The following is a 27,022-nucleotide window of genomic DNA, read 5'->3' on the forward strand; positions in this document are numbered from 1 at the left end:
GCACATGTCATTTCTTAGCAAAACTTGCTCAGTTGTTCGAATCGCATATAGCTGCCTTACAAACCGAACGATCGGAATAAATTGCTTGTATGAGAAACTTTTTTATTTGACGACATCTGTTGGTGGAAACAATCTTCCACTTTCTCTGCGAATGCCCAGCTCTAGCACAGATCCGACACAAAACACTCGGAATCCACCAAGCACCAAACCTTGAATGGATTTCCACCAAAAGCATATCGGACATAATTAGTTTCATCGAAACCTCAAAATGGTTTGAGAGAGAAGGTGAAACGTAATAGCAGATACAGGAGGTTCTACGAATAGTGTATCAAAATGGCACATCAAGTGCTAATTGAGCCCGATAGGGCTGCACTCCTACCTACCTACCTACCTGACGACATCTCCTCACGAGTTGCTGTCCAGATCTTTGTTGAAAGCAAAAGTATAATCAGCGAATAAATTGTTCAGATCGAACTGCTATGGCATATAAATATCATACAAACTGATCGATCAAAATTTAAGGAATTTTGTAAGGAACATTTTGTATTTATGAAGGGTATTATACAAGGTTTTCCAATAAGAGTTAAAACATTTATTTTTAAATAAATTCAAATGTTTTTTTTTTTATTTACTGTGAAATACAATCGAAAAAATTAAGTTCAGAATATAACATCACTCAAACAGCCTCCATGAATTCTTTTAAAGAAACAAATTCGATGAACCCAATTTTAGCATTTCCAGTACTTTTTTCGCTAAATTAAGTCGTATGTCATTTATAGTACGTTCAGTAGTGACTACTAAAGCTTGAAGTCTGAGGAGAGTCCGGTTTGGTGGTTTATTGCTAAAGACCAATGACTTCAAATAACACCATAAGAAGTAGTCTAATAGTGTTGAATCACTACTTCTTAGGTACCATTCAATGTCACAATTTCTTGAAATAATCGCATCTACAAACTCATCTTCCAATAATTCGTTTTTTGCTCGTCTTGTGTGCCACGTAGCCCCATCTTGTTGGAACCAGATGTTGTCAATATCAACTTCTGCCAATAGCGGCTTTGAAAATTTTGTTATAAACTATCAAATTGTTTTAGCATTCATCAATATTAAATTTGTCAACTTGTCAACACATATGCCAACAATTTTTCCATTCCTCGAAACGCTTTTCATAAGCACTTTTTGGAACGGCCTTCAGCTCCTCGGCGAATTTTGTTTTATTTTTTCGATAGACTGAAAACGGGTTCCATTCCGATAATTGTTAACTGTTTTTCATGTCAAACTCATTAACCTTTATTTTATATGCAGTTATGATGTTCTCCATGAATGTGGGATCGGAATTCGCATGATCAAGCATGTCCAAAGAGACCTGTTTACAATAGTATTTAAAAAAAAATTCAGCTTAATCGGGACAAGTCGACCAGGAACGCGTTTCATACTCAAAAAAAAAACAATAAAATCATTTGAACGGACTCGCGAGAGATGTCGAGCTCACATGCCATCTCGTTAACACTTACCTGATTTTTTCGAGCGCCATATCCTTCACATTTTTAATATTGACATCAGTTGGAGAGGTCGTCCAGAACGAGGCATATCTTCAACGATCTCTCGACCGCCTTTGAAGGTCTTGTACCACTCGTAGGCTTGTGGTTTTGATAAAATTGAGTGACCGTAGGCCTTTTCCACCATTCGAAAAAATTCGGTTAGAAATACAAAATTTGTGACTAATTCTTTGTTCGATATTTTTATGCATTGTAAAAATCGCTACACACTACTGAGGTGTACCGACTTATGCATGAATAGTTTGTGGATTTTCTTTGCACCAGAATCACACCACTCAGATGAAAGTGAGTCTCATCGCAGGAGATGATTTATATACTTAATAAAATCGTTATCGTTTTCAAGTTGTTCCAAGGCAAAACCAGCAAAATCACGAAGTTAACGGTGGGCCAATGGCTTTAGTTCTTGAGTGAGAACAATTTTATTTGGATAAAGGATCAAATTCTTTCTCAAAATCCGTCAGGTTGTGGTTTGAGGGAGTCCCAATTGTTGAGAACGTCTTGAAATCGACTAATTGCGATTTTCAGCAACACTAGCCGGAACGGCAGCAACCTTTTCATAACTTCGAGCACTTCTTTGTCCAATTGTCCTATTGAAACTTGATTGCATTATGTAAAGAAAGTGTACGCTCAAGATTTTCAACAATTTCACGAATAACGAGCGCCGGTGGCCGATTATTACGACCATAAAATGGCAAAAGCACGCGTAAAGCTGCAATTGGAGATCGTTTACTTTGATAATAAAATTGGATAATTAGTAAACGTTGTTCTTGCGTACAATGAAAAAAATACAGATCATCACTTACTAAAAATGATACTTAGAAATCATCCCTATAGGAAAACCCGTGTTTTTTCCTTTTAGTAAACATTTTGTTGAGTTCCTATAGAGAATGCAAGAATAAGCCTTGTGAATAGTTTCGACAGCTTTCACCGAGTTCGAGGATTCTAAAATTCTCTATATAAGCTAAAATGAAACTCCTTTGGTATATAACTACCAAATCGTACATTCTGTACTACAATATGCAATGCTGAGTTAACTTGAAAGCATAAATTATTTCGGGTATAAATTGAAAATTATCGAAATAATTAACCAAATACACACATATTTATGAATGTTCAACTGACAACGAGACTTGCGAACAAAATTCGGAAAGCAATTAATTTTCGCTCAAATAACAAGACAATAAATCCCAGAAATCTAACAGTTAAAACTACATATTTGTGCCACGGGCCGCTGATAAAGTATGTAAGTAATAGATTGAGGCATTTAAATCAATAAAAGCGTATCAGTTAAACGCACAAGCCCATAAAACAATTTTCAAAATCACGTTTCACAACAACAAAAAGTATTTAAGATATGTGGGAAAATAATCTGCCTTACAAGGACAAAAACTAGGCTTGATAGTTGCGCTTTTATTGCTTGACGGCTTTTAAACGAGCATACATTTATGGATATAGCTGTCAAAATGCATATCGTCAAGCCATTATGTGTGTATATGTTTGTGAAAACGAAGTAAAGTGGCGCTTAAGTGCAAACCTGCCAACACAAAAAATCGATTAAAAGATAAGCTCTTCATATCCGTCGGATCATATAGGTATCCGATTCATATCTTCACCCACAACAACAACCTGACACGCCATAACTCGAGCTTTACATACCACTGTGTGTGTGTATGTATGGGTGAGTAGAAGCACTTAACGCTAAAAAGTCACAACAAAAGTTTGAAAACCAGCTTTATAGTTTATATAACGTACATATATATCCATTTTAGTTGGCCCATTGATGGTTTGACGGCTTGAATGGAATTTAAACACAATCACGCATACACATGTAGGGTCGAAGGTGTTTGCTTTGTCAGCCGCTTTGTTGTTGGTTACGCTTGAATGGCGCGACAGCTCATAAAAAGGATTACATTTTGGCGAACACTCACACATAAATACAATTACGCGCACAAGTATTTGTGTAAGCCGATACAAAGAGTGCGAGCAGCACACCGTCACACACACATGTGCATGGATATATGTGTGTGTAAGCACAAAAGCGTCAATTTTGAGCGCTTCTCAAAGGTTTTTGCTTAGCTTACTTGTCCCATATTGTTGTTATTGTTGTCGTATTTGTCATTAAGTGACGGCGTGGATGCACCTTTGTTATTAACCTGTTGACGGCACCCATTTTACAGCGATTGTTGTTGTTGTTCATTTCGTTTGTTAAAAAAGTGAATCTGCGACAAAATTGACTTTCAACGTGCGCGAACCCAAGCTAACAAAACACGTCTGGCTGAGTCTGCTTACAGCTAACAGCAACAACAAATAGCAAAGGCTTTGAGAAGCTTGTTAGCAAATCGCACAGCAGGTGTGCGATATGAAAAGGTTGTGCTCCATCGTGCCCAACTTACATTTTGTTGACTTTTTCTCTGCATTGCAAATATTTATACCGAAATGCAAATTTGTTCATAAAAGGATACTTTAATTTATTGCTTGCAGCTTTAAGAAATCCTAAAGTGGCTCGGGTAGAGGTCACTTATTCAAAGTAACTTTTTTTAAGAAACTTTCTATAATACATATAATATATATATGTATTATAGAAAGAATAATATATATATATGTATTATAAGGTCAAGGCAATAAGTAAAAAATACTGAAATTCATTCAATAATGATTTTTTTATAACATTAGAAAGAAGACAATTAAATACTTTCAAAAAACAGCCGTATGGGTTGACCTCATTCTTACGCCTCTAATTCTGGCTAGATAAAAATTTTGAATTGAAAAAAACTTATCCCTTACCTTCAGTTAGGCAGGAATGACTCAGTGGCCTGCCTTAATAAAAATCAGAGGTCGAAGGTACGTTCATGTACAAACTTCAGACTATCAAGAAGCAGTGTTTATATCCTTGTATACACCTCTACATCTATATCACAAAATATGGTATGGATGCGTTCTTTGTTGAAGCCAATGTAAAAATATATATGCCTTCCGAAAAACTATATTTCGATCAGGTCTATTGATACAGTTAACTGCTGTTGAAGCATAATGTGAAAGAAAGAGTAAGGAAGGCCTTAAATGCAAGGCAAAAAAAGACACCTCACCACTCGATGAGTGCATTAAAAAGAAGCAGAGTGCCAGAAAACCAAGATTATTGGCTGCAATTTGAATTGGAACAGAGACGTTGAAAGCCGAGTTTGCATGTCAGAAATGCTGCTTGAACGCTACGAAAAGAAGTCGTTTTGCTAAAGAATGTGGCGGGCGATGAAAAGTGGTCCATTACGACAACCTGAATGCAAAAAAAACGTATATGATGGCTGTGTCAATCGACGGCGACTCACCCGTATTAATGCTCAGACCATCATTTTTCAGACTACATATCATTTGTTTCGTTCAAAACACTATTCCTGGTATACGGTTCTAATCAGAATCAAAAATTATCATTATTCACTCTTGGCCGAAAAGTCACGGCGAGAAAGATAAGAATATGTTCTAGCTTCAGATGGGCAATACTATTTCTTTTTTCTATATCTCTAGGATTCTGTAGATTTTCAATTAAAATTTATCGCTTTACTTCAAATTTTCCGTCCTAGGAAACCACATTGCTGATACCGACAACTTAGCAGACATTGTATGAAGCGAATATAAAAGTAATGTTCTTGGAACTTTCTTGAAACTTTGCCGTGATTATTATACGGGCTTGGATTTGCATTAGTATATAGTAAGTTTTTTCAGCTACATCACGTTCTGGATCATCTTTGCATGCTGTTTTTATTGTTGCTGAGAAGATATTCATTTGGAAAAGGCCGATAATTTTGACGCCCTAGGCTTAAAAACTGACGGTTTCATATCTCTAGTGTTAAGTGAAGCGATATACATATGTATTTAAATGCGAATCGAAACTAATATTGCTGAAGACTAGTCGTGTGGTAAACTTTTTCCTTATCAAATTCATAAAATTAGACTTAACATCATAAAATAAGACCTCTAATAGTCAAATACCTTATTAACTTATTTGAAATAAGTAAATATAAATATTCTAAAAGATGGTTATCGACCTACCAGCTTCAGAACTATTGCAAATCTAAGGGTAGTACCACACTAATACTAGATTTAAAGACTAAACGATAGGGTTGTTGGGAGAGCTTTGTTATCAATCCACTGATTCTTAGATTGGAAAAGTTTGTTTAGAGACTATGTAGGCTTTCTTGACTTGTGAAGCGAGACCTCCAAAAGAAAGCAAAACACACTTTGAAGGTCCCTCACAATTCTGGCAATCTTATATCCGTTTAAGTCATTTGGGTACCATTAGTTCTGATGATATCATTCAAGCATTACTCAGATATCAGCAGCAATTTTTCACTCGCATTATCATGAAATCACAAACATACATATCCGGATTACGGCAAAGGCAAATGCAACTTTAACTGCTTGCGAGTTAAATTACGCTCACACCTTTCTGCGAACGCTTAAGCACATAAAGTACAGTGGTTCGTATGTACGTGCGTACAATCAGTACTTAACCACTCATAAATTAATCCTGACAACAGGAATTTATGTTCAAATAAAACTAATTGCTAACGTCAGTATGAAAAGTTTTACTTGCGGCTAAAGTGCGCTCAAAGAAACTTTTGCCCACCGCAGCAACGGCAAAAACAACAGCAACAAACACAACACAAAATTACAACACCAATTACACTAACAACTTGACTGCAGGCGGCCCACAGCATTTTTTTTTTTTGGCTCTGACTTATTCTGCAAATGACTACATTGTGATATATATTTACTTACACATCCATACATACCTATGTATATACAAAGTTGCGGGTAATGCATAAACCATATATGTATGTATATATGCGTGTTTGTGTGTTTTTTTCGGTTACTAATGGATTTAAGTTCAATTACACTGCGGGATGTATTTGCCCTTTACTAACGCATTAATCTGTACTTAGAATTGGCCCCTATGATGAGGCGTACGTTTAGGCGGGTCTGCGCTGTTAGTGTCAAGAGAACTATCGGTAATCTGAATTTAGTTGCTCAAGGTGTATTTATAGGTGTTTAATTTAATCGGGGTAAAAATTATGGCAAAATATTTGAAAAGGTCTTAAAAATATACATACTTCTTTGTTATAAATCGTTGATAAAATGCCTCATTGTTAGGAAATATTGGCTTGACTTTGCTAAAAAATACAAATGTTGTCATAATATTTTGGATAGTGTTATTTCGATAGTGCGATATGTACCGACATATTATGCTTCCCTCTTCCTCCATCATCATCTTCGGTAAAATCACAAACAGATTCTTGTTTAAAATATATAAATTAAAGTCAATTTGAATACAGATTTTTTCTCGATATCTTTAACCATCTGGGTTTCTTGGTATCTTGACTTCCTCAATTAATCCAGTTCAGGGATTACATTCGCTTCCTCGGGTAAAAACAGCTTTCTTCAACAATTTTTTCCTCATAAAAAAATGAATTTTTTATTGTTACAAGCAAACTATTAAAAAAGAAATTCAGAAATTTTTGGGAAAAAAACATTTTTAATTCGGCCACTGGCATGGCATTTCCGGTGACCCCTCGGAAAAAAGATGCGCCCGAGTTGGCAAGATAACTCCTTATAAGATTATCTAAAGTATGAAAAGAAAGTGTTTTAGTTAAAACTTTAATTTAGAAATTGGACGAAGGAAAGAAATTGAGAATTGGGTTTTTGGCAGACATTTTTTCCAAAAAATTAAAATTTCGCAACTTTTTGTTTTAATAGTTTCAATCGAAAAAAATCCTTCGTCTAAGTCTTTAAGAATTGCATCTCAAAGAGCAGTGTAAAATCTCATGAAGATCGGTTGATTAGTTCTCGAGAAATCTTGCCAACCGACTTCACAAACATAGTTTCGAGAAAAACGCGTTTAAAGGCGACGCACTTTGCCTAGCTAGCTTCAAACGCACAAGTTCTCAAGGCTGTGTCTGTTACTCGGATAAGACAAAAAAAAAGAATTAGATGTTTTGAAACCCGTAAATCCATGTAACCCTTTCATCAGCATAAAAAAACTGCCTTGCTGAGTAACTGGTGAAGAATTCAGCAACATTTCTCAATATATTCTGCCAGCTGGATATGAGTAGTGGACGATTTAGCGATCATTGATTAACTAGAAAAATTAGTTGTATACGAAGTAATTCTATGCAATGGTAGATATTCAGTTGTAGACGCTTTTTCAGGATCAGCGTTCGTCTATCTGTTAAGTTATTACAGTTCGAAAGTATCATGGATACTCAGGGTTATTCGAACCACGCAATTTCTGATAATCTCCTAAGCTTTGTACGGACTTAGATCATTGTATTACAGACTTTAACTAAAGTGGAAGAGGAATATCAAGTAATCTAAGTTTAGAAAAGAATTTTTGTGGTCCAGATCGTTTTCCGAATATATTTTTTTGTTGAATTATTTTAAGCTATTCAGGTTGATAGATGCCATAGAGACTCGCGATTATTCGAATCCCACACTTTCCGAGAACTCTCCTCTACTTTCAAAGGTTTCGTAGGAATTAGATCGAAGAGTTCCATAGCTTAACTACTTTCAAAGATGTGATGATATTAAGAAATCTAAATTTTTAGAATATTTTTTATGATTGCTATCGTTCTCCGAATATATCGATTCACTAAGATTTATTCGGATTTCATTATATTGATATTTAATATAACTCACCCTTATAAATGATATAAAATTGGGAAGGACGGAGATTCTACCATTCGGCTTTTGGATGATAGTTTAGGCTAGATTAGTTTAATTTGGTAGTCCAATAAGCCACGCATAGACTAGTTTTGGTCCTTTGCGATACCAGATGGAGTTCAGTTGATAGGAAAAGAAGGGTAGTCTTTCTTTAGGATGCCTGCGCTTGACGACGATAAACATAGCTCAAATAAAATTGGTGCTAGTAGTAAATAGTACTTTTTCATACAATCTGAAGATCAGTAAAATGAGTTAATAACCACGTTCACTTCGAAAACAACAGATATGCTTAAAACTATTAAACCACCCTCGAAAACGCCAACAGAATAAAACTTCACAACCAAGATGGTGTGGAAGGATTTTATAGGAACAGGTATAAAAGGTGTGCAATAGGCGTGGCACCACCCACCTCTAGGGGAAACAGTATATCTCAAGAACTACTTAACCGATTTCAAGCAAAATAGATGTGTAAGGTTACAGAAAAATTCCCATCGAAAACTATCATGAGTGAAATCCATATAAAAAACTTTCAAAATGCAATTCAATAATGTTATCAGGATGAAATTTTGCACAAATAGTTCCCCAAGGTATACTATACATATCATATAACGCCCAAAAGTTGTCGAAATCGGACTATAACTTTTAAAAGATTCAGACACGAAATGTCTGGATTCCAATGCATTTAGCTGATTTCTTACCGAACATATCCGTTAGTCGGTGAGGTCTAGTATTGAAATTTTCTTGGCACACTTCCACTCGCCGCAATTTCTGGTCGTCCGTGAGTACTTCTCGATAAGCTGTTTGATCATATCAATCGTCTCTCTCGCATTCTCTCTCGTATTTTCCACAAAACATTTTTGTGAAGACAGCATGCCTTGTGCCAAAAATGGGTAAAATAAGTTACCTCCCACAGCTCCATACAGGGTTTGTCCGGAAAGTAATAGGCCTGATTTTCTTCCGCCGCGACTGTACAGGATTTGTCCGGAAAGTTATAGGACTGAGTGGATTTTAAAAATTTACAAATTCTGTGTGAAACTCAGTAAATCTGCGAGAGAGACGATTGATATGAATAACGTAATCACTGAGTCATGGATCTTTGAGTATGATCTCGAGACTTTTTTTGGTTGCCTTACTTGAAAAGGCCGATGAAAGGCAAGCATTTTGAGACAATAAAGAGGATCCAAGCAGCATGCACCTCGGCTCTCGAGGCTATTCCAGAGAATGCCTTCCGTGACGCCGTCAATGCTTGGAAATCGCGCCGCAAAGCTACTTAGAAAGTTTTTAAAATATTTTAACGATTGGTTCAATAAATTTTTTTAAATCGACTCAGTCCTATTACTTTCCGGAAAAATCCTCCGTACCTAATGGAAAGATTTTCGAACTTCTGGTTAACTTTACACAGCATCTATCGGTCATTAAGTAAGATATATTAATGGAATTCAGGATCTTTTCCTAATAGTATTGTATTCTCTTAATTAAAATTGATGAAATCATGACAATACTTTATCTAGTTCCATATATCTAATATTTAGACTTATAAACAACCGATTAACTTAATGTCCTATTTATTGGTCGGTCTGCGAGGTTTCTTAATTGCAAGTTGTGAGAGTATGTTCGGCGACTCTCAAACTTATCCCTTCCCCACTTGTTTTTAGATTGAAGTTATCGCAAATAACTTTGTGTTTGCGATATCTGTATCAAAGTAAAATTATGTACTACAGAAATATGATACCTTGAATTGCGCTAAATAACTAAAAATTAGCAAGTGAAGAGTATACCCTTTTAGCCCTCATGATAGAGCATGATTTTGACAAGGTATTGATTAAACGATGAGTCCACGTTCGCTTTTCGCACAATCTAATAGTTATGTACACCAAGTTTTGCTTACATGGATATTTGTGTGACTAACATTAAAGTGCGTGTGTGGTTAATAAGTCCCCTTGAGAGTTTAATTTAATAATAAATTTAGCCGAAATTTTAATCCATCCACTTTAATATCAACAAAAAAAATATAACCCTGTATTATTTCCTTTTCGAATTTAACAAAAGGTTATTATAAAACATCTCATAAAACAGCTTTTGCTTTCACTTGTTTTCACTTCACCTGGCATTGCGCTTAATACTCGACCCAAACTCCAGCTAACAAATAAAAAATACCGCTTCATGTAAATGAGCCAAACTTTTGTGTTTCTGGTATTTCGGATTCAAATATTCCAATTCACGTGAGTGTATTTATTGTAATTCATTGCATGACTGCCGCTGCTGCTGCCAGCACGGCACATTCGAACCGTTATTTTCATAGCTACGTGTTGTTATTGTTATTGAAAATTTATAGCGCGCTAAATACTTAAGCTTTTAGGCTGCTAATCTACATACTTTCCACCTAGATTTGCATAAACAAAGTTGGGCCTTGCGTGCGTGCAAACGGTTTTCGCCTTTTCAGTGGAACCCCGCTGGTAAATAATTTCTATAGAAAGCGAAAATGGGATATAAATTATTATTTTTTCATAGCTTAAAGTTGTGAACTAGAAACTGTTACGTAATAGTTAGAATATATGGCACGTGGCATTTTTTAAAATAATTTTTGCACAATTAAATACATAATTGAGCTGGTGGATCAGCGGGAGAGAGTGTGTATTCGTGTACTGTGTGTGTTCAGATATGATTTTTGGAAGGCTATTTATTTATTTGCAAAAACATATATTTATTGTTGTAGTTCGCAAAATTTCAAAATGTTTTTCTCTAATATTAAAAGGTAATTAATTAACTTCACTGTTTCACAATTCTGAATATTCACGCATTTAATTGTTCCTACAGGGTATGACGTGGGTGTACTGTTTGTAGTAGTAATTCTCTGCAACATTTATTTTAGGGATCAATATCAACAATTTCGACCACGATTGCTGTTATTAGCTCATTTGTGCTTTGAATAGTGATCATATTTTCGCCATTAACCTATTTCAATAAACATTTAGTTTTTAATTCAAAATTTAGTCGGTAGAAGTCGGAATTGGGCGCAAAATTTAATTGATATTTACAGCTGAGTAAGGCCTAAAAGTTAAGCATTGTAAGAAACTAGGGTATGAGATAACATAATAATTCTAGTAAGGCCTATTAAAAGCTACTTACGAGTTCATTATCAGAAGGATGATTTTTAAGAGTTAATAAATATTCTGAATAATGTCAAATAAGCTTTAGAGTAATACCTTAGATCTTAAAGATAATGTTGAGCTCAAAAAAGTAAGTCAAGAAGAAATAGAGTCATTGGAGAACTAAGGAAACTTAGGCCGACTCTGAACTGATGTTTTTTCCCAAAATCAGAGACTCTTTTAGTAAAGGATAAGTTTAGGTTAGGTGGCTAATTCCTCAACATGGTGAGGGTTCATACTTAAACCTATGCACAATAGAGCGGGTAAATTTTTTCTATAAAATCGCATATGCGGGATATGTTCTACGAATCATTCTGATAAACTTTGCCCAACAGACTATGGGTCTAAAGCCGGTTTCGAGTCCGAATCAGTTATCCGATTGCGACAAATAATCAATCCGTTAAAAACTCACCTTAAATATCGCTGGCTCAAAGTCGGCTTAAGACCGAGACTATGGCAAAGTTGTTGATTTGTAGAACTTTTAGTGTTTGTAAAAATTTGGCAAGTTAAAAACCTCGTATTCGTACCATGACAATCTCGCCCTTAATATAGTTTTTCGAAATGCTAGGGCGATTAGGTAGATCGGTTTAATTTTTACTATTTAGTCGCAGGCTAGAGGAGTTAGAAAAATAATTATACCTCGCAGGACTCAGAGCCCTTAACTTCAAGTCATTTTTTTCAAGTATTACGTGTTTGATAAAGTAAGAATAATTTAAAATTTCAGACAATTTATTAAAATATAAATTCGCAAAAATATTCTCAAAAATTACGCGTAGGAAAATCCCGAAAAATACAAGTATATAGATAAAAAACTCCAAATATATAGATATCTTCAAAAAGTCTCGTAATGAACACTTTGCTACTACTTATCTTCGTCATATTTGTCATCTTTGCATGGATCGTAATATTCTTCTTCGATATTATCTTTAGCACATGGATCATCATGTTTGCTATCTTCGCACATTTTCTCTTCATTGTCTCTATTTTCTTCTTCACTTCGGAATGGATTGTAATACGGAAGAGCACCGCAGGTCTTGTCAAGCTTGTTCTTATCTTCTTTGGAACGATCCTTGGATGATTTGTCACTTTTGGGATCTGCAAACATCATGGTGAAATTGTTTTTGTCCTTTATTATATCGGCTCCAGCTTTTGGCCTCTCTGCGTCATCACACGGTTGTGTTTTTTTAACATCTTTTGGTTTAATCACTTCCAAAGTACATGGCTTAGTATCAGATGTAGTCTTCTCCTTTGAATCAGCTGCTTTCGAGTGCGGTCCAAAACTGCATGGATGCTCAAATACGCGGGTCTTATCTTTACCATCTTTAGGGTGCTCATTTTTTGTCGTACTCTTACATGAATCTTTTTCGTTTTCCGGTTTTTTCTTCACTTTCTCGCACTGTGAAGTCTCTTTGTCTGCTGCTTTAACATCTCCTTTTACCCCAGCGCCAGATCCAGCATTGCATGGATCAAAGAAGACCCTGGTGCCTTTTCCGCCTTTAGATTGATCTTTTACTGAGGCACTCTTACATGTATCGTTCTTGGCGTCAGCTTTCTTCTTGACTACATCGCACGGGTGTGATGTTTTAGATTCCACTGGTTGTGATTCAGGCTCTGTTTTAGGTTCAGCTTTTACAAGCGCTGGCTTAACATCTGCTTTCTTTCCAAATCCAACATTGCATGGATCCATGAAAACGGAGGTACGCTTCGCTTCATCTTTATAAGGTCCCTTAGATGCAGTATTGCAGATGTCGTCTCCTTTAGCGGTGGGCTCTGGTTTCGTTTTTACCAAATCACATGGGTGCGACTTCTTTCGCGGCTCTCTTTCTATATCAACTTTTTGTGGCTTCTGTTCTTGGGGTGGCGTAGTGGCTTCAGCTTTCTCTTGTTTTGCTTGTTTTTTGATTAGCCCGCATGGATCAAGTTTCTGTCTCTCCTCCTCTGAAATGGGTTTACCTACATAAGGTTTTGGTTCTCCTACACTTTTTGAACTAATTTCTTCTGTGGGCTTATCCTGCGGCTTTTTTTCTGACTCAGCTTCTGATTTGAGTGCCACAATTTGGTGTGTATCTTTAGATGGTTTCGCCTCAATTTCCCTGAATTCGAAACTTTCCGTGCTGTCTTTAATGTCACGCGGTTTAATAGGCTGCCTACCGCCCCTACCACCAGAATCACCTCCTCCGCGATCACCGTCTGCTTTCGGCAGACCGACCGGTCCAGGTGTCTGTTCGTCTGGATCGTGCGGCCAAAAGAGAGGCTTACGTTGATGCGGTATATAATTTGAGCACTCAGGGCGCAAGTTAATAAACTCTTCCATAGTCATTGATGAATAAGGTTTCATTTTACAAAGTCGTTCTATTTCAGCTTCATAAGCTTTCACACGTTCGTTTGATTCAATGATGTACTGCTTCACTTGTGCCTAAGAATCAGATTTACGAGTATACTAAATACACAAAGAAATGACTAGGACCCACCTGCACTACTGCTCTCTGCTTTTCCAGCTCTTCGTAGTATTTCTTCGTGTCCAATTTCACACGATCATCGAACACCTTATTCAACTCTTCGTATTTTTTCTCGAATTCATCCACCATTTTAATGGCTTCTATCCTTACGTTCGTGCGATAGTAATCCCAATCGATTCGTGGCAACTTTTCTGGGTATTTATTCACGCGCCTAACAGTAAACATATCTTTGATAGGAATGGTATGATTCTGGAGCTTCCACGCAACTTACCTTTTGTATTCAGTGTTGAGATCGAGAAAATGACGAAATTGTTTCTTTTGATTATTTGGCACACGTTTCGCCAATTCGCCTAACACACTTTTGGTGGCATTACTGCCAGCCATTCGCAAAAATCAAATTCAGTAAATATATTTAGTTATAAAATAATATTTAAGTCAAATTTTTGTAGAAAGCTTGCAAAATATAGTTTTGTTCAACAAATTTTTCTCAATGATAAATGAACTGTAGAATTATGGAAGGGTTTCAATAGCAATAAAAAATGAACGAGTAACATAAATTTTTAAAACGGCGTTATGGTAAGACATTCTATTTGTACCTCAGACATAAAAAGCGAATTTTATTATAATATATATTTTTTTGGCAAAATTCTTTTTTTTTATTCAATATAGTTCCCTTCAAGTGCGACTTGTGAACAGGAGATAGTCGCTGGGGGCCAGATCTGGAGAATACGAAAGCGGAAGCAATTCGAAGCTCAATCCACGAATTTGTTTCATCGTATTCACTGTCAGACACGGTGCACTGCGTTGGTGAAACTGCACTTATTTTTTCCTTAAATGCAATTTTTTTGTCCTTCAAGCGGTCTAATACTGTTATGAAATAATAGCTGGTGATGATCTTTTACTTTTCAAAATGGCCAATAAAAATTATGCATGCGCATCCCAAATACAGACTCCAAGAACTTGTCCGCCGGCTGTTGTGTTTTTCCACGCTTTGGCCCAGGTTCATTGAGTGCAGTTCACTCCGAAGACCGTCGATTGGAATTCGGAGTGAAATGATGGATCCATGTTTCATCCTTTGTGACATATCGACGCAGAAGTTCCAGTTTGTCAGGCCTGAACATCTCCAAACACTGTTCCAAATCATCAACTCGTTTTTTTTTTTTTCAAAAGTGAGCTTTCGCTGTACCCATTTTCACACAGCTTTCTCATATCCTAATATTCGTAAAAATCTCGAAAAACCCGTAAAGTGAAAGTCATCCAAAACTTTTTTTGTGAACTGTGTTGATGTTTTCGTCGATAACAACCTCCTTTGGGCGTCCACTGCGTTCACCGTCTTATGTGCTCATTTCATGACTATGCATAAGGTAAGGTTCAATGTCTGATCCAAGGATCATACCTAGAGCTCTATATGCAGTCCTTTGATAAACCATAGATATATAACTCCAGTATCCAATCATATAAGTCGACAAAGCGCCTGGTAGATAAAATAAATTTGCCTAGGCGATTAATTCCACCTGCTCAGTGGGAATATGTTCAAAACGTGTGAGGATTTCTTCTGGAAATGAAACTTTTTGTCACAACCTCTGTCTGATTTTTTTTGGAAACGGATGAGCACGAAATAATAATGGTTGTTACACTTAGGTTGAAACATTTCTGAAATCTCGAACCTTTTCCAAAATACTAACATATATACGAGGGCTGCTATATATATTTCTGGCCTAATAATCAAAATAGGAATATTTATCAATGAAAATGCTTTTATTGTTTTTCAAAATATTCTCTATCAAGATTTATACAATTTTGCATGCGCTCAAACCAATTTTCGAAGTACTTTTTCCACTCCGATTGAGACACCTCCAAAACATGGTTTTTGAATGCTTCAACAGCATCTTCCGGCGACGAAAATCGTTGACCACGCATTATTTTATAAGTATAAGTATGTATAAAGGCTCAATGTCTGATCCAGATCCAGTGTGTACTTAATTCTTTTAATTTTCAATTCCAGCCTCTCAATTTCAATACTTCCTTTTATGAGGAATCAAAAAATGAAACAATGATACTAATATGTATATTTATTTGTATATTTCTTCTCAATATTTTAATTGAGATTAATGAATTAATATAAGTAAAATTGTTAAAAAAAAAATTGAAATTGTGTTAAAAATATAGGTTATGGTTAATATTGCATAATGTATATAAGAAGTGAAAGAATCTGAAAAAAATTCTTTTTTATGTAAAAAAATAGGCTTCCTTCAAAATCATATACAATTCATAGAACAATAGGCTTGCCGAATAGCACAAACTCTGCTCAGTTACTCTTATCAGCGCTAAGCATTAGGGATCTCGGTATATCAGCATCAGCGACACGCAAGGATACAGCAGAATCAGTCATCGATGAGTCATTTGACAGCTTTTTATCAACTTCTAAAGTTTGTTTAGTAGATTTTTGTATATTTTCCCTCACTTGTGTTGGTTTCGATTCATCAATAGATTTTGTTGCAGAGGTAGATTCATGTGTAAGGGTAGTCTTCCTGTTGCTTTGCAATAAAAAATCCTGCATGTCGCCTTTCAAATCAAAAATGAGTTGAGGTCTATCTTTAGCAAGTTTACCCTCTTCCATCATCGTTATAGAGTCTATATTTTGATATTCCGTTTTCCGTGTATCATGTTTAGTGGCTTCCCTGTGTGGCAAGTAATCACGTATGCGTACAATATCCCTTTCCAATTGGCGTATACGTTGTTTGGACTGAAGCATCAGCTGTTGTACATTACGCTGAATATTATGGAAATAAAATATTGATTATAAGAAATAGTTTTTTTCCATCAAATTCATTGAACCTTAGCTTGTTGCAGTGATTGCTTCCCCGTTGTTGGTACTTTGCGGCCAAGCGCTTGAAAGCCAAGTTCCACGTCATCGACTAAACGCTCCATTTTCGCTTGCAGTTGCTTATAATAGTAATTCCAGCCGATTAGTTGCCAAAAGTCAGACACTTTCTGAACACTGTTGCAGATAAATTAATTATTTTCCAAATTTTTATTATTCTTTTTTTTTTTTGTTTGAAATAACTTACCTTTTATTATTTTCTGCATTTTGCTTGTTGAAATTCAAATATTGCTGGAATTCGCTTGTTGTGAAGCGCTTACAGAATTCCAATAAATTGTTTTTGTTAAAATATCTGCCAGCCATCGGTTTTCGTTAATATGTTTGAAAAATATATTTTATTAAAATATGATTGCGTTTTCCAAATGGATTTTATTTAATTGACGTAGAAATCATAAAGATTGACAATTTATTATTAAAAAATTTTTTGTGAATTTTTTGAAGGTGATCGTGGTGAATTTATTTATTATTTTATATGTGAAAAAATGGTATGAAAAATAAATCATAGTTAGATCTAGGCCCAGTGTTTTCTCTGGATTACTTTTTCGCTTATTGAACAGACACACAGATTTCTCTAACTGATGATTGATTTCCTATGTAATACCACTTACCAACAATTCCAACCATTTACTTTAATATATAGCAATGAAACGAGTTCTACATTTTTGTCAAAAAAGTTGCTTGTAAAAGCGAGAACAGACATCTCTAGTTGAATTTATGGAGAGTGTATATATATAAACGATTTGTCATTCTACATACATCTAATTGAGATGCTCGTCTATTGCATTTAAAGCAGCGGTATGTTCGATTCGCCACTCCACAAATGGTTTCGCATCATAGGAAGAAGGCACATATATGTATATAGAGCAAAAGAAAGGAATATATTTCTGGTAAAATGTAATTCCTGTGCGGTATAAGATATACACAAGTAGTTGAGGACTATTATTTTATGTCAAATTTCATGACAAAAACTTGTAAAAAAGTTTGCGAAACAGACTATATTTTGATCAATAAGTTTGTATGATAGTTATATCATACATTGGTTCGATATCGGCGATTCCGACGAACGGGAAGCTGTTTTAAGAGAAAATTACGAGTTTTTCGAAACAGAGGGAGTAGCTCGCCTATATACACACAGAGAGACGGTCTGAAGTATACACAGACGGACTTGTCGAAGTCAACTCAGCTCGTTATGCTGATCATTTATTTATTTACTTTATAATTAAAAAGTTCCAATATGTTGTTAGTAATACTAAATAATGTATTTCAAATTAATTGAAATATGAAACTGTTAGCACTTCAGGCCGCAGCTCGAGAAGAAATTCAGATATTTTAAGTCAAAAAAAAAGAAGAGAACAATAAAAATGGTCGATATTTCATTTCATGACCACATATCACTCCGATTTCCTACTTTATAAGAGCCATTTTCGAAATGACTAAAAGAGGAATAAATGCCTAAAGAAGAAGAACAGCAGACGTCTCAATCGGTCAATATTTTTCTTAACCCGAAAAAACTGTATGGGATTTTCTCATTTATCACAAAATGTTAGGCACAGCTACTATGACAGCTTAAAAGGCGAATAAATAGATATAATTGTATTGGTTTACCTGTGGTCGACAAAAAATCGATAAAATTTAATTTCATCTAAAATTTTGGTCGTTTCTGCCATTACGAAATTCTATTTTCAATTTGATTTCAACATGATGATCCAACTATTGTATGCAAAGTTCTATATTGGATTTTTTTTTTGCAAATTTTTTTTTTTCAGCGATGAAACTTACTTTTAGCTGAATGCGTCACATTAGTCCGCATTTCTTTAAAATTTAAGCCGGTAGTAATGTTATGTGTAAATGGCGAATACTATAGAGATGGGAATAATTAGTTTTTTTGTGCCTGAATTGGTGAATAGATTTGTCCGTAACCTCAGTATATATCAGACTGTATGGTTGGCTTCCCCCTGCGGGTACGGGGGGACCCCTCTGGGTTCGAGGGGAAACCGAATATACCCGCGGTAAGGCATGCCTGTCGTAAGAGGCGACTAAGATCCTGGCCACCAGTCCAGGGCTGTATGGAGGCTCAACTGGTCGTAGTTTCGGCTACAAGGTCAATACCAAAGACTTTAACCTGGTACCACGGGGAGCAGTGGCAGCCCCTGGAGTTCGGGCCTCCAGTCTGCTCATTGGGTTTGGCCCTTTGTGGAGATTCGTGGTGGCTGTGGTTAAAACCCAAATCGCTGTAAAGAACTGACTTTGTCAGTCGAATGTGAGTTGCATTGCAACCGGAAAAGCCGGACCCAAAGTACGGCAGAGGTTTTAGATGGGCCTCGAGCCCTACCAAGGTGGTTAGTGTGTCCTTACCGCACTGCCAATTGGTACTGAAAATCCTTACCCAATTTTCAGGGCGCTGATCGACGCATTGTATTGATCCGTTGTGCTTTTGAGCACCGTGGAGTTAAGCTTTTCATAAGCAGGATCCCACGTAAAACACATTGACAGTTGTATGGTTGGCTTTATACCGTTAGTTAGTTAAGGATTTATCTCCTTAACAAATAACATTTGGAGTGAATATTTCTCGCTTTTGTTGTTATTGTAGCGGCAGAAAACATTCCTGAAGTGTTTTCGAGGCATTGTTTGGCCGATTGAAAATCTGAGTCCGTACCGGTTACTTAGATCTGACTGTTGTGGGTACGAAATGATGGGAACATTTCTCTTATCAAGGGATTCATAAACAAATATCATAAGTATTCATACATATATGTATGTGCATAAAGTTTTCCCTGCTTCGGAAGCACTAAGAAGCTGCTCGTTTGCCAGAACTATCGATATCGGAGCCTTAAAACATATAGCCGCCACTCAAATTGAACCATCAATTGCAACTTTGACAAGAAACCTTCACATAATTTGGCATTGATTTTTGTTTGAGTCAAGGGTGTAATATCCAAAAAAAGTTCTTCGCATCGAAGCATATAGCTGCCATACAAACTGAATGATCAAAATCAAGTTCTTGTAAGGAAAACCTTCTTCACGAAGCTTTAACGTGTACTATTATACAAAGCATCGCCACAATCGCATAATTATTATTTTTTATTTAATTTCCGCATTTCTACACTTTAATTTGCCAGCTTTTTACAGCTTTCATTAATACCTACGAATAAGTAAGGAAGGGCTAAGTTCAGGTATAACCGAACATAACATACTCTTGCAATCTGCAAGTATCAAAGCCGGGGTAATACTTTCAGGTACATAAGGCTTGTTAGTTAAATGTGGTCCAGGGTGAGTTTTCACGCGATTTTACTCAACTAAGCACAAATATGCATCGTTATAAGAAAAACACACATTCACAAATTTTTTGAAATCAATCTCGATATAAGTATGTGTTTTCACCCAAAAGTGGGCGGTCATCCATTTTCACACTGTCAGTAGAAGGTCATATAATATTTTCGATAGGTAAATGTGGTTGTTGTAGCTTAAGTGGTCTAAGAGACATATACATTAAACTTATTAGAGGGCGAGGTCACGCCCACTTTTCCAATTTTTTTTTTGCCCACAGCTGCTCCTTGTTACTGCGATCTCCTGTGACAAACTACAATTCAATATCTTTCTCTAATAGTTTAGCGCGTAGTTATGGCTTTTATGTGTTCTTGGTTTATGGCGTTTTGTGGGCGTGTCCAGTGGTTCGATTACGCCCATCTACGAACTCATTATTTTTGTGTTACCAAGGAACGCGCATATCAAGGTTCATCAAGGTATCTCAATTTTTACTGAAGTCACCGCTTGCACAGACGGACGGACAGAAAATCAGTCACCTACGGCTTTTTCGCTAAGTTTTAGGTGAAACGTGCAACCGTTAGGTGAGCAAAACTATTATGCCCTGTAAAAACAGGTTGCAAGAGAAATGTACATTCAATGATTGCAGTAAATAAATAATTCACTTATTTTATCGAAACTAATTATTATTTTTATTTTTTATTTATACCCTACACAATGGCTAAGCAATTTAACTTTATAATTGCGACTATGTACGCACTAAGCCAACGGTGCGCTTTAGTTATTCCCTCGGTTAGCTGCATTGATTGCAAAAAGCACTCAGTAAAATTGTTACAAAATGTTGGGCAATAAAAATACTTTATTGCCAACGCATCAATATTCATGCGCTTAAACACACACGCACTCGTACAAACACAATGTAACGGGCAAAACTTCATTGTAAACCGCTGCCATGCAAACGTCCACTGCAAGCACCAGAAATCAACAATTGAATACATTTAGTTTTACACCTCTAAATTGTTGCAAACAAAGGGAAAAATAGAGTCGAACCAAAGATTTGTAATTAAAATTAAATGCATTGTATCGAATTCCAGCGCAAGCAAGTGACAATAAACATAAAAGAGGCGCAAGAAACGCAAGAGAGCGTGAGCAGGGAGGGTAACAACTAGAGCGATGTATTGGGAGTGCTGGTCAGGGGTAGTGAAGCAAAATTACAGTTACAAAAGTTACGAGTTTGGGTTGGGTGAACGCACAGGTAATAAGGTTGCCTGATTGGTGCTGCCACCCTTTGAGAGACGGCTAACGCAAAAGAGTCGGGGAGAGGTGTTAAATTTGCGATTACGCTTTTAAGTGCACGAATTGGCAACGAAACAGCAAAATGATACTAAACTACCACCGCGCATGCGCCGTAACTGTCAACTCCAAATGACAGCTGGCGAAATATCAGCGCGACGTTGCGGTATTTGCGAAACACAATAAAATGCCAAAGTGAGCTATCCTGCCCGACTGCAACAGCTGTGGCCGCTGTCTTGTTTGTTTTCACTTTTACAAGCAGCTCATCTCCCAACAACCCCCAGCATAACAGTAACTGTCTTTTGCAAGTATTTTGACAGCTTCCGCTCTCGCTAAGCGCGCTCTCTCGCGTTCGACGCTCACTAAATGGGAATGAAACAACTGTCGTATCGTGCAGCGCTGAAATTTGTGCGGCAGTGAAAAATTTCTTCAAAATATTTTTGCAAAACTTTCAATTTTTCTATGAAAACTTAAGCGGTTTCGCGTGAAAAGTGTTGCTAATTACAGTTAAGTGCCGCTGACAGCCAGTGTTGTTGAAAATTATTGCGTAACTGTGAATTTTCAGTGTGAATTCGTGTGAAAATCGTGCGTGTGCCAGTTTCCTAAGCGCGTGTGTTTGTGTGTGTGCGTCGCTGCCCAGTTGGTTTTCGGTGCAAACAAAACGCTGGCGCTCGAAAGCCTGCCAGAGCAATTGCGTGTGTACTTACACTTTCGCGTGTTTAACTAAATCGCATTTGATTAAATAATGGACAGCGAATCGGCGCTGAATTAGCAGTGAAATAATCGATTACCCAAGTGATTACAAAGTAATGCAAAGCGGCCTGTATGTAATCAAAGTTTGTATTTTTCAGCTATTTACCATTGTTTTTGCATATACATACATAGAAATGCTTGTATATATGTATGCACACATGTAAGTGTATCTATGTTTGTATGTGTGTGCGCTACATTACCTTTCCTTCATATTTGTATGTAGGTACTAAGCCATTGAAGTCCTCTTTTGAGTTTCTGCCTCAATTTCCATTTTATGTAATGCCTCGCTTTTGCTGTTTTGAAATATTTTTTAAGGTGTGTTTACCTTGTTGGTTCACCAACGGCATTGCCAGCAGAACATTGCCCATGAGAATGTGAAGAACATAATACGCTTATGGCTTTTGTGTGCTTGTGTATTTGTGTGTTTGCAATTGTAAACATCCACCAGCAAGACACAGTTGCCAAAAATTGTATACAAGTACCGAATTTCATTTTCGGGTGTATAAGTGAAGGCATACAGCAACACACACACATGTACATATGTACATAGGTGTATAAAGCAGGGACCCAAATGATGATTAATGTTGCGTTATTTAACCTTTTTCGATGATTTTTATAATATTTTTTTTATATTTGCTATATTGGTTTTTTTTTGAAGATTTCCATTTGATTATTTTTTTAATATAATTATGAAAAAATAAAATTGATTAAAAATAAATAAAAATCATATTTACTGATTATTATTACTATTAGGATTATAATTATGATTATTATTAGAGTGATCGACGCTAATGAACAACTTTGAAAAATCATTAATTTTGTAAAAAAAAAAACATTATTTTAATTTTAATTATTAATAAGTAATCATTACTTAAAAAAAAAAAATAAAAATCTGAAATAATGAAAATCATAATAATGAAGATATATAATTTTTATGTTCTGTCATCAAAAGTAATGATTACTTAATAATAATTAGAATCGCAATAATGATTTTTTTTATCAAAAGTAATGATTTTTCAAAATTGTTAATTATCGTCGATGACTCTATTAATAATCACAATTATAATCATAATAGTGATAACAATCAGTAAATATGATTTTTTTTTTATTTTTGATCAATTTTATTTTTTCATAAGTATATTAAAAAAATAATCAAAATCAGTCATCTTCAGTGAAAATCTTCAAAAAAAAAAAACAAATATATAAAATATAAAAATTAGTGATTTATTATAAATATATTCAAAACTAATCACTATTGGCGAATAAAACCATAAGAAGTAAGGATGGGCTAAATTCGGGGAAAACCGCACATTTCTTACTCTTGCAACTGGCGATAAATAGTTGATAATAGGTGCATAAAGATTTAAAACAAGTTTTTATCCATTTTAGGCATCATTATTAGAAAAATGCGCTCTTCTAAGTTCATTTAAATAACTAACTTATTGCCCGTCATTTGCGGTATAACGTCACTTGGAAGGTCGAAAGTCCATCTAAATACTTAATACGGGCAGTAAAAGAAATATTAGCCCGGCTCAACTAATTTTTAACTTACTGGCATACAATTATCACAAAATGAATATATCTGAATTTCTATTATATTTCGCACTGATTGACCTATATTTTCGATGAAAAATTGGTAATTTCAACTTTAATTCACATATTTGATATCTGAAGGCTTTAATAGTTTTGATCCGATTTGGACAATTTTTTGTAATAGATCTAGATTAGATTATCTCAATACATTCACTGTTGTTTTATACGCATTTTGGAAAGTGAAAAAAGCAAATGGAATTTTAAATTGTGTTTAGTAGACGTGGAAAGTAGCCGTGGTTGCAGTCCACCTCTGATATATTTACTTATTGAATTATCGTACTTTTAGAAATTTTGAATGGAACCGTTATATGTAGAGTGGGAGTGGTTATCACCTGATTTCATACCACCTACAAGTAAATCATTCCTTTTCTGCCAAAGAACATTTACATTGTATCCCGGGAATTGTAAATAAAACGAAAAATATTTAAATAATTATTCAACAATATTTATTTTGTCGCCTTCAAAATAATCCCCACCAGATGATCTAAGCACTCTTTGGGATGGCCTTCAGCGACTGAAAACGGAGAGGAAATTTTAGTTTAAAGAACAAAAAAAATCACAAGGCGACTCATAAACCCATGTCTCATTGGCAATTATTATGCTCTATATGAGTATGGCATCGGAATTCGGAAGATTAAAACCTGTTTACGGTATCTCGTTCGAAAAAAAATCCCCTTTATCGAAGCGGGTGCACCAACAACACGTTTCATACCTAAAATTTCAATCAACATCATTCGAACGGACACGCGGGAAATGTCGAGCTCTCTTGCCATCTCTCTAACACTTGCCAGTTGATTTTCCAGCACCATATACTTCACTTTCTTAATATTTACATCCGTTGAAGATGTCGAAGGTCATCCAGAAAGTTGCTTTGAAGGGTTGGTACCACTCGTAGGCTGAAGTTTTTGATAAAACTGAATCACCGTAAGCCTTTCCAACATTTACAACTATTTTGCACAAGAGTTTTGGTTGGAAACACAAAATTTAAGATAAATTCTTTGTTCGATATTTTTATTCATTTTTAAAATCGTAACGCATTATTGAGTGGTACCGACTTAAGGCTGCTCTAAAAAACTGGTTGATATATTGCGCTCATGTTTGACACAGCTTTTAAGGACAGTCCTTTCAACTTACCAAAATACATATCATTTACCCGTGGAATATGTTTTACTATTTTCGTGTACTGTTTTATCACAATGTTAGGTAAAAAACCTTTTATTCTCTGTAGCAACATGTTGAAAGCGTATAAAAATCTATAGATAACCAATATTATGTGATTTCTACCAAAAAGGTTCCTGGTATAAAGAGAAATAGGCAAAGGTATACTTTTGGAATCAAATATGAGAATTACCGGAATAAAGTTTTAACAATGTTTGGTCTAATTTTTATCTTAAGTCTATTCGTTATAAAAGCTCAGAATGATGTTGTTACTGATTTTTTTCTTATGTTTGAGATTGTCGATGGGAATAATTCCCTTAGGTATCCTAAAACTACTAACTCTGCTGGCCGATTGTATTCAGATAATATAAGATTTGAATATCAGAGATTTTTACTAGTCACTATTTAAAGCCCGAATATTTTATTTAATATCATTCCTCCGCCCCCAACGCCACCAACCGGCTCGTTATGAGGTAAATTTTTGGTTACTCAGTGAATAAAATTTCGTTATGTTCCGAGGTGGTTTGTTATTAGCGATATAAAATGGCTATGTCGCATCAGGTTTGGTAAAACTTCTATTACAAGCTGGATAGATTATGGAAAGAGGTAAACAAGACGGAATTTCACGTCATTTGAAATGACTTAACTCAAACTGTATCTTTTTGAGTGTGTATATTTAATTTTTCTTGCTTGTGAACTTAAATATGCATTTTACTTTATTATAATCCGATCGATTTTCCTTTACCATAATTCATATATATCTATCATTATACAAATAACATTGAAGTTGCCAAAGTAAGACTAAATTTGCGTTAAAATTTACCGTCGAAAGAAATTCAACTTCCACAAATACATACATACTTATATACTTCCCCTTTAATACATTCTGCAAAGTTGTATTTACAAACAGTTAAGTATAGCTTTAGGCGCTTTGGCGTTGTTTGACACGATTTTCCATTTAACGCTTCAAAGGAAAAATTTTAAATAAAAAAGTAAAGAATAGAGAAATACACGAAAATAATTTTAAAGCCGATAAAATATTTAAAATTTTTAAACATATTTTAACTTCATAAGTCAGAAGTCTTGTAGGCAACTTGCACAAAATTTTGAGCGTTCAATCTCTTGCTAAGACATAAGTATAATGTCGAACTTACTTATTGTTTATATAAGCGGATTTAGGAATTGCTTAAGGACATTACATTAAAATATAAATTTTTATATATATTGGCAATGCCAAAAAATATAATAATAAAGTAAATATATGCAGACGTATTTAAAAATAATTTTTCTTATATGTATTTTTAGAGACAGAAATCAATAGCCGATGCTTTGAGCGTATATTTGTTAATACCCAATTCGTAAATGAGCATACAGAAGCCGATTAAATTCTAAGACAGTATTATTATTTTTTTTTTTTTTTGTTTCGTTATACGAGTACAATAGCTAACCATACTTATCAACTGTCACATTATAACTGAATCTATCTAATGTACATATGTACACAATATATTTCGTCGGATCAGCTCAATCTATTTATAATATTTGTGTACCTCTCGCTCTACTCTGCTCGCGCAACTTTCTCACTTCAATTCGTAAGTATTTGCTATTTCGTTATTTCCTTGAGTGAGGAACTGCTTTAACGTCATCTTCCACAATCGATGTAGAACTGGCCCTATGAGAAAATTGTTATCTTATTAAATTTAGGTGGGTATTGGACTTGCTGTGGTAATGTAACTGTGGAAATGATATTCATTTAGCTTGAAAATATTAGCTTGAGAAATAAAAAAACGAGAACCATGGTTTTCGTGTAATGGAAAGGATATGTTTCAAGATTTCATTTCAGAACATATTTTGTTGTACTCATTATAGAATATAGTGCTAAAATAATTTAAAATGAGGGACAGACCCCTAGATATTAATTGTAAATAATATAGCACTTTATAAAAGGTTTAATTGTCATTTACAGTTGTTCAGTATATTAGTTATCAATTGATTAACAAGTTTCACAGAGCAGGACATCAGTTGAAGGTGTATGTTATGCTGCAACTGAAAATACAAACTAACTTGACATAAAACCTTTGACTTCGAATGAGTTAGAACGTTATAATCTCTATAACCATTATACCAATTGGAGCAGTGCCCAGCCAACAAAACGAACCTCGGGTAAACCAAACAGCAGAGAATCAGTGCTGGTCATATTTT

The 27,022-nt window shown here is 35.3% G+C and overlaps 3 protein-coding genes across 3 annotated transcripts in view; 1 reads left to right on the plus strand and 2 right to left on the minus strand.

Annotated features, from left to right (window-relative positions):
• Positions 1-12,278: 12,278 nt before the first annotated feature.
• LOC120772986 (THO complex subunit 2) lies at positions 12,279-14,322 on the minus strand. The gene is made up of 3 exons (XM_040101899.1): positions 14,147-14,322; positions 13,888-14,086; positions 12,279-13,832 (listed from the first exon to the last, which is right to left on the minus strand). The coding sequence occupies exons 1-3, from the start codon at positions 14,257-14,259 to the stop codon at positions 12,279-12,281; spliced, it is 1,866 nt and encodes a 621-aa protein (XP_039957833.1). The 5' UTR covers positions 14,260-14,322.
• A 1,733-nt stretch (positions 14,323-16,055) lies between these two features.
• Positions 16,056-17,065, minus strand: LOC120772987. Its single transcript, XM_040101900.1, has 3 exons — positions 16,947-17,065; positions 16,714-16,876; positions 16,056-16,648 (listed from the first exon to the last, which is right to left on the minus strand). Exons 1-3 carry the CDS (start codon positions 17,060-17,062, stop codon positions 16,184-16,186), a joined length of 744 nt encoding a protein of 247 aa, XP_039957834.1. The 5' UTR covers positions 17,063-17,065; the 3' UTR covers positions 16,056-16,183.
• A 4,688-nt stretch (positions 17,066-21,753) lies between these two features.
• LOC120772985 (semaphorin-2A) overlaps positions 21,754-27,022 on the plus strand; it is a 203,645-nt gene continuing 198,376 nt past the window's right edge. Inside the window, exon 1 of the mRNA XM_040101898.1 lies at positions 21,754-22,139. The gene's annotated coding sequence lies outside the window, so the exon portion shown is untranslated. The remainder of the gene's footprint in view (positions 22,140-27,022) is intronic.

The sequence above is a fragment of the Bactrocera tryoni genome, chromosome 3, assembly GCF_016617805.1.
Source record: "Bactrocera tryoni isolate S06 chromosome 3, CSIRO_BtryS06_freeze2, whole genome shotgun sequence".
Taxonomy (NCBI): domain Eukaryota; kingdom Metazoa; phylum Arthropoda; class Insecta; order Diptera; family Tephritidae; genus Bactrocera; species Bactrocera tryoni.